The following is a 15,754-nucleotide window of genomic DNA, read 5'->3' as shown; positions in this document are numbered from 1 at the left end:
ACCCCCCGCAGTAGATGTCCTAAAGTATTCTCTTTTTGTTTCGGAATATGTATGAAACTTTGGAAAAGAAAAAGTAAGAGTAAAAGAGGTGAGAAACAATGACAAAAATTAACTGTTTAGTTTCACGGCTGTTAAAATAGAAAGAAAGAAAATTGAGAAAAATAACTTCTACTGTTACCGAATTCCATCAAGAATTTGATGAGGATTGCAACGTGAAGTTATTCCATATTTTTGGAGCAATGCTCAGGGACACTCTCATCGATCACACATAGGTATGCGGTCAACTCCAAGGCGTGTGAACTCCACACCAACGTACGGTGAAAAAGGCCCCAAAAGCATTGTAGTTTGCAGCATAGTCGAATAATCTCTTGTTTGGTACAGGGTTTGATGGAAGAATTTGTACAACTTTAAGTGTTTAATTGAGATTAAGATAGATTCCAAGTCTTTATGATAATTTAACTGATATTCTAGGAGGTAATTCGAAATGATCCTCATTCAATTTGAAAATGGAAATGACTTTTTTTGGCCGTTTTGGGGGAAAAATTGCACACTATGGGGTTGTGGTCCGGCTTGTTCCGACCCAATTTCGCGTTCATTTTAATGATCGATTTCCTTCACATCCTAATGCTCACTATAAGTATGGTAGTCAAGTAAAAATTCAAGTCAACCGGAATCCAAATAATATTTGATCGGAACACATTCCTATGGAGAATAAATGAGTTGGGCACACAAGGTTTCAACTTCAACAAAGATCAATGTGCTCTTTAGATATTGTTCGGCCTTCGATTGACTTGAATTTTCACGTGACTATCTTACTCAACGAACTATACAATATGAACGAAAATCGGGCGCTAGAATAAACGCGAAATGGAGTCGGAACAAGCCAAACCCCACGATGTGCAGTTCTGGCCCAAGCGACAGAAAAGCCGTATCCTTTGAAAATAGAGTTAATTCTGGGCCGGTCCTATTTTTCAATTTCATAGCCCACTAGATCCTTTTTCTATAGAGTGCAATTCCTAATAGATCCTGTGGAGTGTATTTTACATTTTTACCCCTGTTTAAAAACAAATGAACCCATACAACCTCCTACACCACCACTACCACCACCACCACCACCATCACAACCAGCGCCACTACCACCGCCGTCACGCCGCCACCACCACCACCACAACGCCGCCACCGCCACCACAATGACCACCACCACCACTCCACCATCATCACCACCACCACCACCACTGCCACCACCATGCTACCGCTGCCACCACCACCACAATTAACACTGTTAATCGTGGCGGATTAACACTGTTAATTGGGGTGTGAATTTAGACGAAAATTAACACTGTTAATTTAGACAAAAATTTAACACTGTTAATTGTAGTGGTGGTGGTGGCGGCGGCGGCGTGGTGGTGGTGGTGGCTGCAGCGATGGTGGCGTCGTGGTCGTGGCGGCGGCATTGTGGTGGTGATGGTAGCGGTGGGGGTGGTGGCGTCGTGGTGGTGGTGGTAGTGGTGGCGGCGACGTGGTGGTGGTGGAGGAGTGGTGGTGGTGGTGGAGTAGTGGCGCCGGTGGTGGTGGCGGCGCGGTGGCATGGTGGTGGTGGCGGTGACGTAGTGGTGGTGGGGGCGGCGGCGGCGGCATTGTGGTGGTGGTGGTGGTGGTGGCGGCGGCGACGTGGTGGTGGTAGTGGTGGCGGCGTCGTGGTGGTGTGGTGGTGGTTGGATCGTCTCTCAAATCGCCTATTTTTTGCGAAGGGTAGTTTTGTCAACAAAATAATGAAAAGGACTTACTTGACTATGAGCTCTTTGAGTGGGACCTAGTGGGCTATTCTTCACCCAGACAGAACCGGCCAGGAAGTTGCTCTTGAAAATAATAACCAAAGTGGGCCGGATTATAAATCGTACCAAATGCTGGGCTGGACTGCTCCAGTTCTTTTCCCAAACTAGAGAGAGAGACTCGAGTCAATCCAATCCCTTGCAAAAATTCGACGCACCAAATCACCAAAAAGAAAAAAAAATCAAAAAAAAAGTCTAGGGTTTAGATTTTCCCCCACCCTGCCGTAGCCTTACGCAGATCACAGGCAATCCAAATTGACACCTCGTTCTCTGCGAAATTCGTCGCGTATTAGTTGAGAAAGATTCGATTTTTCGTTTGTTGTTCGGAAAATTTGAGGTCAGAGTTAGGGTTTTTGAGATGGCGGGTTCGGGGCAGGAAGATGTGGAATACGAGAGTGATCCGGAGGAGGCGAAGCGGTCGTTAACGATGCGGAGGAGAGAGGCGAGCGATGACGAGGAGGAGAGAGAAGAAGGAGAAGGGGATGAGAGAGAGGGGAAGGTTGAATCGAGGGCTGTGATCGAGTCGGACGTCGAATCGGACGGTCAGGGCGCGCCGGCCGAGTACGATGACGAAGAAGAAGAAGAAGAAGAAGAAGAGTTGGAGGTAGAGGGAGAAGAGTTGGAGGGTTATGAAGAAGAGGAGGAGGTAGTAGCGGTGGTTGAAGATTACGAAGTGAGACGAGGCGAAAATAGAGGTGAAGTGGGGAAGGAATTGGAGGAGGAGAGAGGGGGGGAGATTGAGGGAGTGAATCAGGTTGGGGAGGAAGAGGAGGAGGAGGGAGAGAAGAAAGAGAACGAGCCGTTTGCGGTGCCGACAGCGGGTGCTTTCTACATGCACGACGACAGGTTCCGAGGCAATGTCGGTGGGCGAAACAGGTATTGGCATTGAGTTTTTATCTCTCAGTGGCTTAATAGAATTGAGTTATATTACTGTTTGTGTAATTTCTTGAGGGTCATGTTTTCTGTATCGAGAGCCATATCGTCGAACAGGCATTTGGTTTATAGGGGGTATTAGTGGGTCTGTGGATGTTTCTTGCTTGTATGCATATGGATGAAGTAATTGGCAGCACTGCGACAGGACAACTTTCATGAAGAAGACATTGCGGGTTTACAAAAATTTCTAGGAGCTCATTTTGAGATTTTAGCTTTTAAAAAGCTAGTGTGACTTGTGAGTGTGTGTCAAAAATTCTTTTGAAAAGATTTTGGATTCTAGCTGATTCCTAGAAGGTGAAAAAAGGTCTAGAATTTGATTTCAAAAAGCTGGGTTTGGGGTGATAATTTCACATCTATAGTAAACACGTTTATTTTCTTCTACTAAAATTCAAAATCGACAATCTGCAGCAATATATAATCTATAGTGTGTATCCACAGCTTTCGAAAACATGCCTATAAGCTTTTCCTAGATGCGAACATGACGTATTTTGGGCCTATTTGTTTGACGAAACTAATAGTGAAGCGGTAATCCCATCGAATTACTAGTCATGAGATGAATATAGTATCAGTGTATCACCACCATCCGTGGTATTGTATATCCCATACTTCCTAAATGTTTTATCAGGGTCATAACAAGTTCAACCAAACACTGGATGTGTGGTCCCTTGAATACTCCCTCCGTCCCATAATATTTGTCCGGTCTGCAAAACGGAGACGTAAAAATAATACTATTTTTTTAAGAAAAGTTGAAAAAAAATTCAACAATTTACTAGATCTCGACGAGTTCTTTTAACTTATGAAAAAAATTTAAATTTTTTTCTGAAAGAAATGCATTATTTTGTAGTCCTCGTTTTGCGGACCGGACAAATATTATGGGACGGAGGGAGTACAGTCCAAATCGATGCTTATAGACGGTCAAACAAATGGGCCCTTAATGTTTCTGATAGTAGTGTAGCGGAAATAAGAATGTTGAGGTGGATGTATGGTAAGACTAGACGAGACAGGATTAGAAATGAAACGGTTCGTGAGATGGTAGGTGTAGCACCTATAGAGGAGAAGTTGAGGGCAAATAGGCTAAGGTGGTTTGGGCATGTCTACCGTAGACCAGGAGATGCAGTAGTTAAGAGAGTGGATATTATAGTTTTGGGTAGCAATGCTACGGGGAGGGATAGATCTAAATTGACATTAGATGTTGTGGTGCGCAAAGATATGAGTATAATGGGATTGCGTGAACAAGTGGCCCTGCTCAATGGAGGAAAAAGATTCATGTAGCCGACCCTAAGTGATTGGGATATAAGGCTCCGGTTGGTTTAGTGTTTCACTGTTTCTGATAGTAACTTGGCCAGTCACATACATGAGCGAAGTTTAGATTGGAGCAATCCTATAAGTAGCACTCTATTGCATCTCATAATCTTTAAAACTGTAATAAAACAAGGAAGAGAAACTTCAAATTCATTTGCCTCATAACAAACTAATGGAACTTAGTTTATTACTCACTAATTGACTAAGAAATATTCAAATATACACCAAGCGTTGGCTCTAACATTTCTTGAGATGTACTGGACAGAGGATTGGTGTCGGAGGTGTGCCCCTAATTTGTCCAACAAACAACAAATAATAAGATACATAACACAACGTGCAAACATGTTACCTGACGTTGCTTGTTTGTACCTGACATGTGTCAGACGATGTTGTGACAGGCTTGGCAGCTGAAATGGAGTGTTCGTGCTTCATCGAAAATGGTGCAGAAGTCAGGGGACTTATTTTTCGTTCATTGATAAATAAGTTATGAGATTTAATGAAAGAAATAAAACCAAGAATCGAGCAATCATGAATAAAACTTGAGAAACTTGAGGAATCAGTTTGTGCATGTGGAGCACCAACTGCTATAGTTGCAGCAATGACTAACAAGAGATTGGCATTTTATGGATTCTTATGTCCGGAGAGAAAATTGCTTGCTTTGTAGTGAAGATTCTGTCACCGGGACTTTAGTATTTTCTCGCCGATGATGGCTTTGTTTTGTACACCTCCAGATACAACGCTATATGTAATTTTCATGTTTTCTTTTAATCTTTATGTATAGCCTTTGACATCAAAAAATCTGACCCCTGTATGACTTTTTTTCCTTTTACTTCTTTGTCGTCTCTTTTTTATTTGTTGTCCGGGAATATGTCAGTTTTGCTCCGAGTTCAATGACACAAATCTGCTCTATGTTTGTTTTTTATTGTTCCTATCTGTTTAGGCGGACATTTGTTGGAAAGAAGTTATGGGAGTCAAAGGACGAGAGAAAATGGGGGCATGACAAGTTTGAGGAGATAACTGTCCAGGAACGGCACTATGAAGAGGTTAAGATTTCATGATTGTTGAATTGGCTCTGAATGACACCATTTGAAAATCTGCCTTTTGTAATATCTGAAATTTTCAATTTCAGGGTACAAGGAACTCTAGAGGTCGTTATCGAGCACGTGAGAAAAATCGAGGTGCAGATCGTGGATATCCTGGTGGAGGAAACAAGTCGAAAACATACAACAATAACAACCAGAACCAGGGACCAAAGAGTGTGAGAGGCAGAGGCCCTAGAAGGTATGAGCCTTCTAGAAAGAACTACGGTGGAGTACCTCCAATGCAACATAAACCGTGAGTATATATTACATTTGAGAGTTATAAATTATTCTATTTCTCAGTTTTATCATGCTTATTTAAATCATGTGCTGTAACTTTGCTGTGTTTAGTAGATCTGGGAGGCCAATTGAGAAAACATTGCACAATTCTTCTGGGAGAGCATCTATGGCCTCATCAAATTCGGAATCTGACCCAGCTCCTTCTAGGAAGCAACTGTTTGCTTCAAGCTTGAATTCTGCTTCCCCTCCATTTTATCCTTCTAGCTCTTCCAACAAAGAACCCAGCTTGACTCAGAAAAGGGATGAAAAAGCTACGAGTCGGAACCTTCCAAATACCAATACAATGGTGCGAGGAAAGAGTGTAGTTGGTTCCATTGGTATGGAAAAGCTTAGTATTAATGACTCTGCTTCTGCGATTGGTGGAAAGCCTTCAACGAGCTCACAGTTGCCGTTTTCTGGAGCTTCTTTAGTGAATACTACTCAACCTCTTCAGTCAAGGGCTCAGGGGAGAGGGGTAGCACCTCATATTCAAGTCAATAGAGCTTCTCCGCCAACCCAACTCCACAATGTGCAGCGAAATCCAGTTCAAACACGAGTTCAACCTTCTTTGCAAGCTTCTGTTCAGCAGTTAGGACAGTCTCCTGTTAGTGGATCTCAGACTTCTTCTCCGCCAAAAGCGGCTTTGTCAATAAAGTCTTTCCAATCTGCAGAAATGGGATCTCCTTCAGAATCAGGTAAATCCAAGACTACATTGGTTGGAAAAGGAAGAGGAAGCATTCAAGGCAGCGGAAGGGGTTCTTTTCCATATGGTGCTCAGGTCATGGGAGCCTCTGGTAATATGGGCGGTGGTCATGGTGATCCGAACTTCACGTTCTTACCAGGTGAATCTTCACAATCATATTTTACTTGTCAGATTTAGACATTCAACACAAACAATAAAAAGTTGTTGGAATATTTTTCTCACTAAACTGCCATTGTCCGGATGCCCTCATTTGGCAAGGATGACAAACATGAGCCTAAGTTCAGTTTCATTTAGTATCGGTTTTGAGTGTTAACCCGCATTCCCTTATTCTCCTCAAAACTTAGAGTAGTAGTTGATAATTTTATGGATTGTGAAATATATCGAGATCGCAAGATTATGGCTTGTTCTTTTACAGTTTGCTTGATGATCTCCCACTCAAAGTTTAAACTTCTTTTTGATATATATTTTTTTAATGGATGACTTGCAGTAATGCAGTTTGGTGGCCAGCATCCTGGTGGTATGGGACTTCCGGCTGTTGGCATGGCCTTCCCTGGTTATGTTGGTCAACCTCAACTTGGAATGGGAAACTCTGAGATGACTTGGTATTACAGTTATCCATTTTCTTAAGTGTAATGTTATTTGTTGCATTTTCCTGCTTTTAATTCTTAGGCTTTAGGCACCTAGTTTAGTTTCTCATATGCCATTCGTTTTTGTGGATCTGATTAAACTACCAATTTTTTAATAAGCTGAATGATACATCTTAGAAGCTCATCATTTAGGAATTTAAGAATCTTAACACAGGTTTGGGCGGAAGCTATCTCATTCTTGAGCTTTAGGGATAATCGGGAAAGCATACAGATTGTACAAAAGCTAGCAGTACAATCGTAGAATCTTAACAATTGGCTGTGGAAGTTTGCCTTGAAAGTTGTGGAGCTGCTAGAGAGATGATAACTATTTGAGGGATTAAGGTCCCCCAAACATGGTTTGAATGGATCTGTACTTTTGCATAGCCCCTTTTTCCCTTTTGCTGGATGGTGGAGGATTGACCATTATCTGTATCGTACATTTTGGCTTATGGGTGATGTATACATGCTCGTGGGTGTACAGCTCTCAGATTATGAGCTTTCTGAGTGTATACAGCTCTCCCCCTTTTGTTGCTTTTACTACAGGAAAGTGATCAAGTTTAGATATCGAAATGGATCATCAATAAGGATGAGTTGATAGGTCTACTAGGTAATTGTCACTTTTTTTTTCATGTGTGGCATGGAAGAGAGTTGATGAGTTGTAGGCTTGAGTTATTTTGACAGGACTATGAACCTTCTGTTCTGTCCTCTGGCTCCCTAACATTTGGGAGAAGGGGTAACAAATTCTACGCGGTAAGTACTGAAAGTTTTGTACGGCTGTGTGTTTCGATCTTCAGGGCTATGTGGTCGGAATACTTGTCGTATCAAACGCGTGATGATACAAATGCACATGTGCTCAAGCACACACTACCTCCACGGGCAAGGGATTGTTTCTGAGTATTGGTTTCTTATATTTGGAAGGGTCTGAAACTTCGTGACAAGGTGTCAAGGAAGGAATACAGCTTGATACTTTAGAGGCTCTTTTCTTCAAGTTTGACATGTATAAACATGATTCTATAGGCAAAATTCTAAACTTGTTTCCTTAAAAATATTGATTATACTGTAGTTTTTTGTAATACATTTTTGAACTTCTAAAGGTTAGCGTGACAGTATGACACTAATGCTTGATGCATCGACTTTGTATTAGCATTCGAGATCCCACAGCTTCCGTCAGTCTCTCCTAGTTAAAGTACCGTACCTACACTTTCGTGGTAATGTAGTTCTTAGAATTACGAAGAGATTCGTCATCCCGTAGGATATGAGGTGCTTTCTCGATGGCCCCTCACTGTCTTGGAGACGTGTTCATCATACGTACAACCATAGTGACATTTACCTGCTAAACTAGAAATTGCTATTTTGCTTCTCTAACTTTTTGTATTTTTGTCATTCTTTATGCTGATTTGTACGTTTTTCATATCATCCTTGTGTTCAGGCTACCAGTTTTGGCTGGTGCTGCGGGTGCTTTGGGGGCAGCATACGGTTCACCTTATCTTGCTGTTGATGGTGCTTATCACTCCCGCCCGTCGGGACAGACATCTTCTTCGGGAGCTTCCAGGTTAGTTGCATTGGTTTTCTAGTCTTGGCATATTGTTATGAAATTCAAATCCAACCTTTTTGTTTGGTTACCTCTGCTTGGAACAAAGTTTTGTTTCTCTTTTGAGTCAATTATTAAGGTGATTTCTTCAAGTTGAAAGCATATATTAACAGAGTGTGGAAGCTTAGAACTCTTATAGGGTCCTGAGTTGGGATTACCCTTCCTCTCTTCTATTGGATGTCTCTTTTAACTGTCATGTGGCTTATTATCCAAATATAAGTGCAAAGATACTTTGTATTTAGATGGACTTGGTTTGATATCCTTTTTGTGCCATCTGTGGCGTTCATTCGTGATCCCAATAGCGGAAAGAATCTTCTTGTTTCATCTGTGGAAATTTATAGGCAGGATTCCGTCATTTAGGGTACCCGTTTATGACGTGCTTTGGCTCCGCTCTTGTATCTGCCTGGGTTCTTATGATTTTCGGGTGAATGTCTACCAGTCTAGGCGCATGTAACGTCACATACTGTTATAGGAATAAATACGCAAGTTGCTTTGACATTTAGTTGCAGAAACCTTCAACTATGCCCACGTTTCTTCGACGGAAACGCGTTTCCGCGTTCCCGTCGAAGGAAACTCCAAGAAACCCGTCCCAATGACGACGGGAACTCGTTCCTTACCTATACGGGAACTTACACCCAAAAACGGTTGAGAGACTTACGATTCAAGTTGCAATTGGTACCTTTAAAGTTGTTTTGATCTTGTTAGTGAGGACATCTGATATTAACCTTCTAGAGTCATATTAATGCCCTTAACTTTTACTCCTACTTAATATGCACAAGAGCTCTATTGTGTAATCATGTGCTACAATAAAAATGTTGAAATATAACTAGAAACTTATAATTTTAATAGTAATATTTTATATGGTAGAATAATATTTTTATATTGACATTTAACAATATAAAATTCCAAAATATATTTATAATTTTAATAATTTTTCCTAACCGCTCTCAATAGCGCTCCCACACTTCTGTGATCATCCGCTCCCCCGCCCCCACTCCCGCTCCCGCTCCCGCTTCGTGTAGGACCTAAACCAAAATGAAGGGTAGAGACAAGTTCCTTTATCTGTGGGTTCTCCTGTGAATAGATGGGGTGGACACATGGCTACGAATGAAGGTGTTGGGAGTTGGATTCAAGCAGCGCATGTCTCATTATTTTCTCTCGTTTTGTGAACGCTAATTTTTTTTTTTGGCTCTAGTCAAGCATAGGCATGAATGAACCCTCGACATGGATGTGTGACTTGAGTTCCTTATTCTTTGAGATACTTGCTTTAATTGCAGATGAAAAATTGCACTTCACTAAACTTTAAAACGGAACACTTTTTTTTTTTGTAGAAAGTTACGTGTTAATATTCTTTCAATTTGATTTACGAGAGATTAATATGGAGTCTTCTGTTTCAGCATAGAAACCAATGCAAATAAGCCCAACAATGAGTGGAAGGCTTCACAGAGATCTGGTAACATGCCTTTTTCATTTTCTGAAATGATTGTATTTGCTAGAACTTAGTCTTGGTTGACTTCATTAGTTTCCACTGAGTCGTGCTAACTTACCATTCTTGTATCCAGAAGCAGCGAGTGATGAGTTTGGTCAACGGCAAAAAAATACCCGAAGGCAAGTTGAATGCCACAATCTATCCTCAGTGCAGAAAATATCATTTCCTGCTGTCATCTCTGTTTAGATTCCATTCCTACCTTATGCTGTAATTGTCTCTTGGCCTTTTATTTTAAACGTTTGTTTGTTTGTTTTTTTTTTGTTTCTGTGCAGATATACGGAGATGAATTTTGGCCAGTGAAGTACATTTATCAAACATATTTGGATAAGCTGATACAGGTAAAATTTTCTCTGTGAACTACTGCACGTTTTGGAGCTTCAAATTTCTGACTAGGGATTTCCTGGTGCTGCAGGCCTCCTTACAGGCCCGTTGTGATATCCAGCATTGTTCTGGAGCACTCTGGGCCGCAGTATAATCCATGATAATTAAGGTAATGAGTTTGTACTTGATCAGTGCTCATTTGCATTATACTTGTTTGTCCAATTTACATGTGACTGTCACTGACTCAATATGAAAAGGGTCCGTATATTTGTATGTTCCAGCATTATGTTTAGATAAATCATCTCGATTCCTTTTGACTTTGAGACCTCACCTGTGAAGAACTGCACTTCATAGTTCTGGGTTTTACATTGATGGCAATCGTTTCATATTTCTCCATAATTTCAGAAATCTTGATCCATTCCACAAAGTGATGACTAGAGTAGAATCTAGAAATACTCGGATATCTGTAGTTGTGGATTTTGAACATACGCAGATGTTTGTTTGAGTTGAGTTTATGTTAAGGGTAGCTTAATTTCCCATAAGATGCAGTGGAGCAGGTTTGTTTAAATTTTTAGAAGCTGATGCCTCGGCCCATTTCCTGGATTCTGTTGTGAAGTTATGTGGACTCAGTATACTCCTGAGTCCTTGCGTAGATATGATTTTGGGGCATTTTTCTCCATTTTAAATGCCCTCCCTCCCTCTCAGGTATGTATGACAAATGCCTGGCTCATGCTGTGGTCATTTAAAGGAACTCACCGCAGCCTGTGACGGGCAGCAGTTCTTTGTGCAAATGTGCGGTATGATTATGCATCAAAGGATTGGAGAACCTTTCTAGTTTTCGATTGGATCTTAGAAATTGGACATCTTTACAATATTCCTGTCTTTCCTTTCAGGTTTTCCCAGTGGCTTTGTTTTCCTTGTGAGAGTTGTTGGAAGGCTTCTTCCAGGATTAGACATTAACATATAATTTGAAGACAAGAGTATTGTGCAGCTGCTATTTGTTTATTTATTAGTGAAGTTCTAACTTCTGTGGTTAGGGTTGGAATCTCATTGGTTTTTATTTTATGTATGGTGTCATTGGTGTCCTAAAAGTTTCTTGGTCAATGTCTTGGTTTGAGGGTAACAAAGTATAGGGATTCTTATTAAAATTTGACAGTTTTAAGGTTTTAGAAAGACTTTGTGCTGATGGTTGTTCCTTGGGTTTTGTAAACTGTCCTGGTGATTTTTTTAACTGGTGCTTTCTAGGTATTGGAATGCTGGATTGCAAGTTCTTGAAAGTTTCGCCCTCTCTATTACCTTTCCTTGTGGATTAATCTCTTTAGATCTTAAAGGATGTGTCGGTATTTTTTTTAACTTTTTGAGCGCCCGTTAGTTTGACGGGACTAATATTGAAAGAATATACAATCTCAGACGATATTGGTTTGACGGGACTAAACTCCTCTTTTTCATAATCACATTTTTTTGTCCTCTTTTGATGTCAATTTACAAAATTAATCTTTAATTTGTATACTCTTACACTTGGGAAGGACAACTTGGTAAATTCAATCATAAGAGGACATAAAATGAAGTGTGGTTATAAAAAAAAGGAGTGTGAAAATTACTACTCTGTTCATTTTCATTACATGGGACTTAAGTTTCTATTATATTGTATTTTGTGAGCATATTTCGTATTGTTACGATTCTCAATTCTTGCTCTGTCTGCGCTTGTGCCCTCACTTCTCGTACCCAAGAATTTTACTTATTTTGGAGGTTTTTTAGAGGCTTTTACGCTCGTGTTCCCGCACCTGCCTGCGGATTATGTGATTTAGGTTTGGCCCCTTGAATTCAAATCCTGAGTCCTCCCGTACGTAGTACTAGTGTGCACACACCTATTTCTAAAATCAGGGTACGAGAAAAGGCGGGCCTACGACAGAGATGAGTTTTGCTATAGGTACCGACGGCTCCCTCACCTAAATCGTACCGACGGCCATGCCGGGCTGTCTCCGGCCACCGGACGGCCGATCATACATATATACACGAAAAATAGGGTGTTTAGATCAAGCACCCTGCACACATCGGATGTTGTTGATTCCTGCATGGGCCCCCTCGTTTTTTTTAATAGAATTTTTGGATTGCTCGGATCGGTCGTCCAGTGGCCGGAGACGGCCCGACTTGGCCATCGATACGATTTCTGCGAGGGAGCCGTCGGTATCTATAGGTTTTCTGGACAGAAACTCTCCATCATCTGTGCTCTATAAGTACTACTCTCAAATGTTAGGCATACGATGTACCATTCAAGAGTAACACTACAGGTACAGAAATTTTGGGACCGAATCCGGACCGACGGCCGCCGGCGAGCCATCTCCGGCCACCGGATATACATATACACATACGAAAAGGGGTGCTCCGATCAAGCACCCTACACACCTCGGATGACGTTGATTCCCGCGTAGGGGCCCCTCGGTTTTTTTTTTTAGAATTTTTGGACGGCTCGGATCGGCCGTCCGCTGGCCGGAGATGGCTCGCCGGCGGCCGTCGGTCCGGATTCGGTCCCAAAATTTCTGTACCTCTATCATTTTTGACCATTCAAACCACACCAAAAGCAACAGAAATACCACTATATATTTTCTAGACCCAAAAATTTCAATGCATTTTCTAACATCATACAATACAACCCATCTAAAGCTTCCGACACTGCCGTTGTATTTTTTTTTGTTGTATTTTCGGACCGATGGAGTTCCGGTTCTTCGTACTTTGTTTTATTCTATATATACATTGGATTATCTTGTTCGTCCAAAAAAAAAAACCCATCTAAAGCAACTCTCTTACGTAGTATGCAACACAGATGCGCAACTCACAAATTCACCAGCCTCTTTAGAAAAACTATTGCAACTATTATGAACATGCCAATAAACAACAAGCATGATCCGCATCATAAGAACCTAAATTGAAAATTTCGCCCTCTATTACCTTTCCTTGTGGGTTAATCTCTCTGCGTCCGGTATTTGTATTAACTTTTTGATCGCTCGTTGATTTGACGGGGTTAATGTTGAAACTTGAAAGAATATATATATATATATATATATATATATATATATATATATATATATATATATATATATAATCTCAGATGATATTGGTTGGACGGGACTAACCAGTTCATAAATTGTTTGTTAAAGTTTTTAGCTTCCATAAAAGCATAGTGAAAGAATATGCACCCATAGGATATGTAGTCGCACTCTATAAGTTACATAATGCACGTACGTGATCATGAGCAACATCTCAAACTTTTCAAACTAGTAAAGTTCGTAGTATTATATATAGTTCTGAATTTTGTCCTAAATATTGCGATTTATAGGCCATATTCATTTGGTAATTGATTCTCAAACTCCTCTTTTATGTACTTTTTTCTCTTGTGATGTGAGTTTACAAAATTAACATTTCATTTATATACTCTTTTACACTTGGGAAGGACAACACTGTAAATTCACATCATAAGATGACAAAAAATGAAGTGTAGTTATAAAAAGAAGGGAGTGTGAAAATAACTACCCTATTCATTTTCATTACACGAGATTTAAGTATCTATTATGTTGTATTTTGTGAGTATAGTTCGTATTGTTACGATTCTGAATTAATTTGTTTTTGTATGAAAAAATTCCTCTCATAGTTTGGCCATTAGTCACATAATTCTGTAAAATAGCCTTCATTCACACTCTTAATTTTTGTTCTGCACTTGTGCTCTCACTTCTTGTACGTACTCACGGATTTTAGTTATTTGGGAGGTTTTTTAAAAGGCGTTTTTACACTCACGCTCCCATACCCGCCTGCAGGTTATGTGATTTAGGTTTGGCCCCTCGAATTCAAATCCCGAGTCCTCTCGTGCACACCTAGAATACTCTGCATTTGCTTTTGAGCTAAAATTTCTGCCTTTAATATCATCATTACAGAAAGTCTACACACACATACAATCTGTGCACAGATTGTGCACAGATTTTGTTGTGGGGCCCACCACGGGTTCCTTACAAATCATCCGAGCCGTTCATTAAATGTAAAATATTTTTTCAAGGGTCCTCGTAAAAAATAATCTTAATCCGATACCTATAGATGCTCGATCCAATCGTATAACTTTTCATTATCCGAAAATCTGAATGAAAAGTTAGATGGTTGGATGAAGCACCTATAGGTATTGGATTGAGCTTATTTTTTACGGGGACCCTTGAAAAATTGTTTTACATTTAATGAACGGCTTGGAGATCCTTTCAAAAAAAAAACGGCTTGGATGATTTGCGTGGGACCCGTGGTGGACCCACCATGAAATCTGTGCACAATCTGTGCAAAAAATCTGTACCGGTAGCAGGACTCTCATCATTAAACCAAAACATCAAGTTTGTCGCTCAATTTACAAAAGTCAATGGTGCTATTCATAGGTGAAGAAGTTTTCCAGGATAGCTCCAACCTTAATTAAAACAAGAGATTAATTAGCTAAAAGTCGCATCATGTAATAATACACTGTACCTAAGACCCCGTGATCTGTATAATCAACAATTAATACATATATAGTATTGTTAAGATGTCTATTCTATTTGGTTATACTATCAATTAGTTCACGTTATTCATTCTCTAGGACTTTCTAAGACCTCGTTCCGCTAAGGTTCTTGTATTTTAAGTAGTACTTATTTTTCTGCTTTACGAAACAGGTCATTCGGATTAATTAAAAAATGATAGATTGCAACACCCGCGTGAAAGTTAATACTCCCATTGTCCCATTTTGATTGTCTATTTTCGTTGTTTGTGCCGATCTTTAAACGCTTATATCTCCCAATCTACAATGTTTTTCATAATTTCGAAAACTTTGTATTATAGGCCTAATCGAGTACTATCAAACAAGATCTATATTGCATATTTTTGAAGATTCATATTAGAAAATATAAACAATTGAAAATTGATACGAATATCAAAAAAGGACAGAAAATGGGACGGAGGAAGTATTGTAATTTGCGGCATGGCATTAGTATTACCTGGCATTGTAGCATATTTAGGCTAAACTAGGAAGTTCGACTAAAACAACGTGCGACAGGCGACAGGCTCTCGTTGCTGACATATATATGTATGTCACTCATAGATTAAAATTCCGACCATGCCTTTGTACGCACACATGCACACACACAAAAGACAATTTTTTACATAGGAGGTGGCTTCTCTTGGGTTGGGAGCAGAGTCGAGTGGCGGCCACTTTAGGCTTTCAAAGATTTACATATTTTAGGGGTACCAACCAAAAGAAAGGGCCTCATCTCTGATATATATGTTTTATCCTAAAAAAATTAGGGCCGGCTCTGATTGAGGGTAGACTGCACGAAGTGCAATCTAGTCATCTATGACCCCATTTCGGGTCCACTTTGATTATCAGACTCATTAATGTTGTAGGCCTCATCGTTTAGAACTATCACAAATAAAATCAAGTTGATTGAATAAAAATCAACATCTGATCTAAAAACACATTTATCTCTTAATGTTGTACGTAATTTAGTGTGCGCAACACGTTTTTTACAAGATATATGTGCTCCGATTAGGAAATAAACGGTATTCGATCAATGTGAATTTTTTTTTGAACAGCAAA

General features: G+C 40.1%; 1 protein-coding gene across 6 annotated transcripts; it reads left to right on the top strand.

Annotated features, from left to right (window-relative positions):
• Nucleotides 1-1,893: 1,893 nt before the first annotated feature.
• On the top strand, nt 1,894-11,432 carry LOC131309812 (protein MLN51 homolog). 6 transcript variants are annotated; one of them, XM_058336436.1, is made up of 11 exons: nt 1,894-2,708; nt 5,008-5,110; nt 5,197-5,402; nt 5,501-6,267; nt 6,616-6,730; nt 8,184-8,306; nt 9,743-9,798; nt 9,908-10,172; nt 10,247-10,324; nt 10,861-10,952; nt 11,049-11,432. In XM_058336436.1, exons 1-8 carry the CDS (start codon nt 2,191-2,193, stop codon nt 10,018-10,020), a joined length of 2,001 nt encoding a protein of 666 aa, XP_058192419.1. In that variant the 5' UTR covers nt 1,894-2,190; the 3' UTR covers nt 10,021-10,172; nt 10,247-10,324; nt 10,861-10,952; nt 11,049-11,432. The 6 variants fall into 6 exon arrangements, with proteins under 6 accessions (XP_058192419.1, XP_058192421.1, XP_058192420.1 ...); XM_058336438.1 differs by having other exon boundaries at nt 5,498-6,267; nt 9,914-10,172; XM_058336437.1 differs by having other exon boundaries at nt 5,498-6,267; nt 9,911-10,172.
• The last annotated feature ends 4,322 nt before the right edge of the window (nt 11,433-15,754 follow it).

The sequence above is a fragment of the Rhododendron vialii genome, chromosome 12a (assembly GCF_030253575.1).
Source record: "Rhododendron vialii isolate Sample 1 chromosome 12a, ASM3025357v1".
Lineage (NCBI taxonomy): Eukaryota > Viridiplantae > Streptophyta > Magnoliopsida > Ericales > Ericaceae > Rhododendron > Rhododendron vialii.
This window is presented reverse-complemented; position numbering and strand designations above follow the sequence as displayed.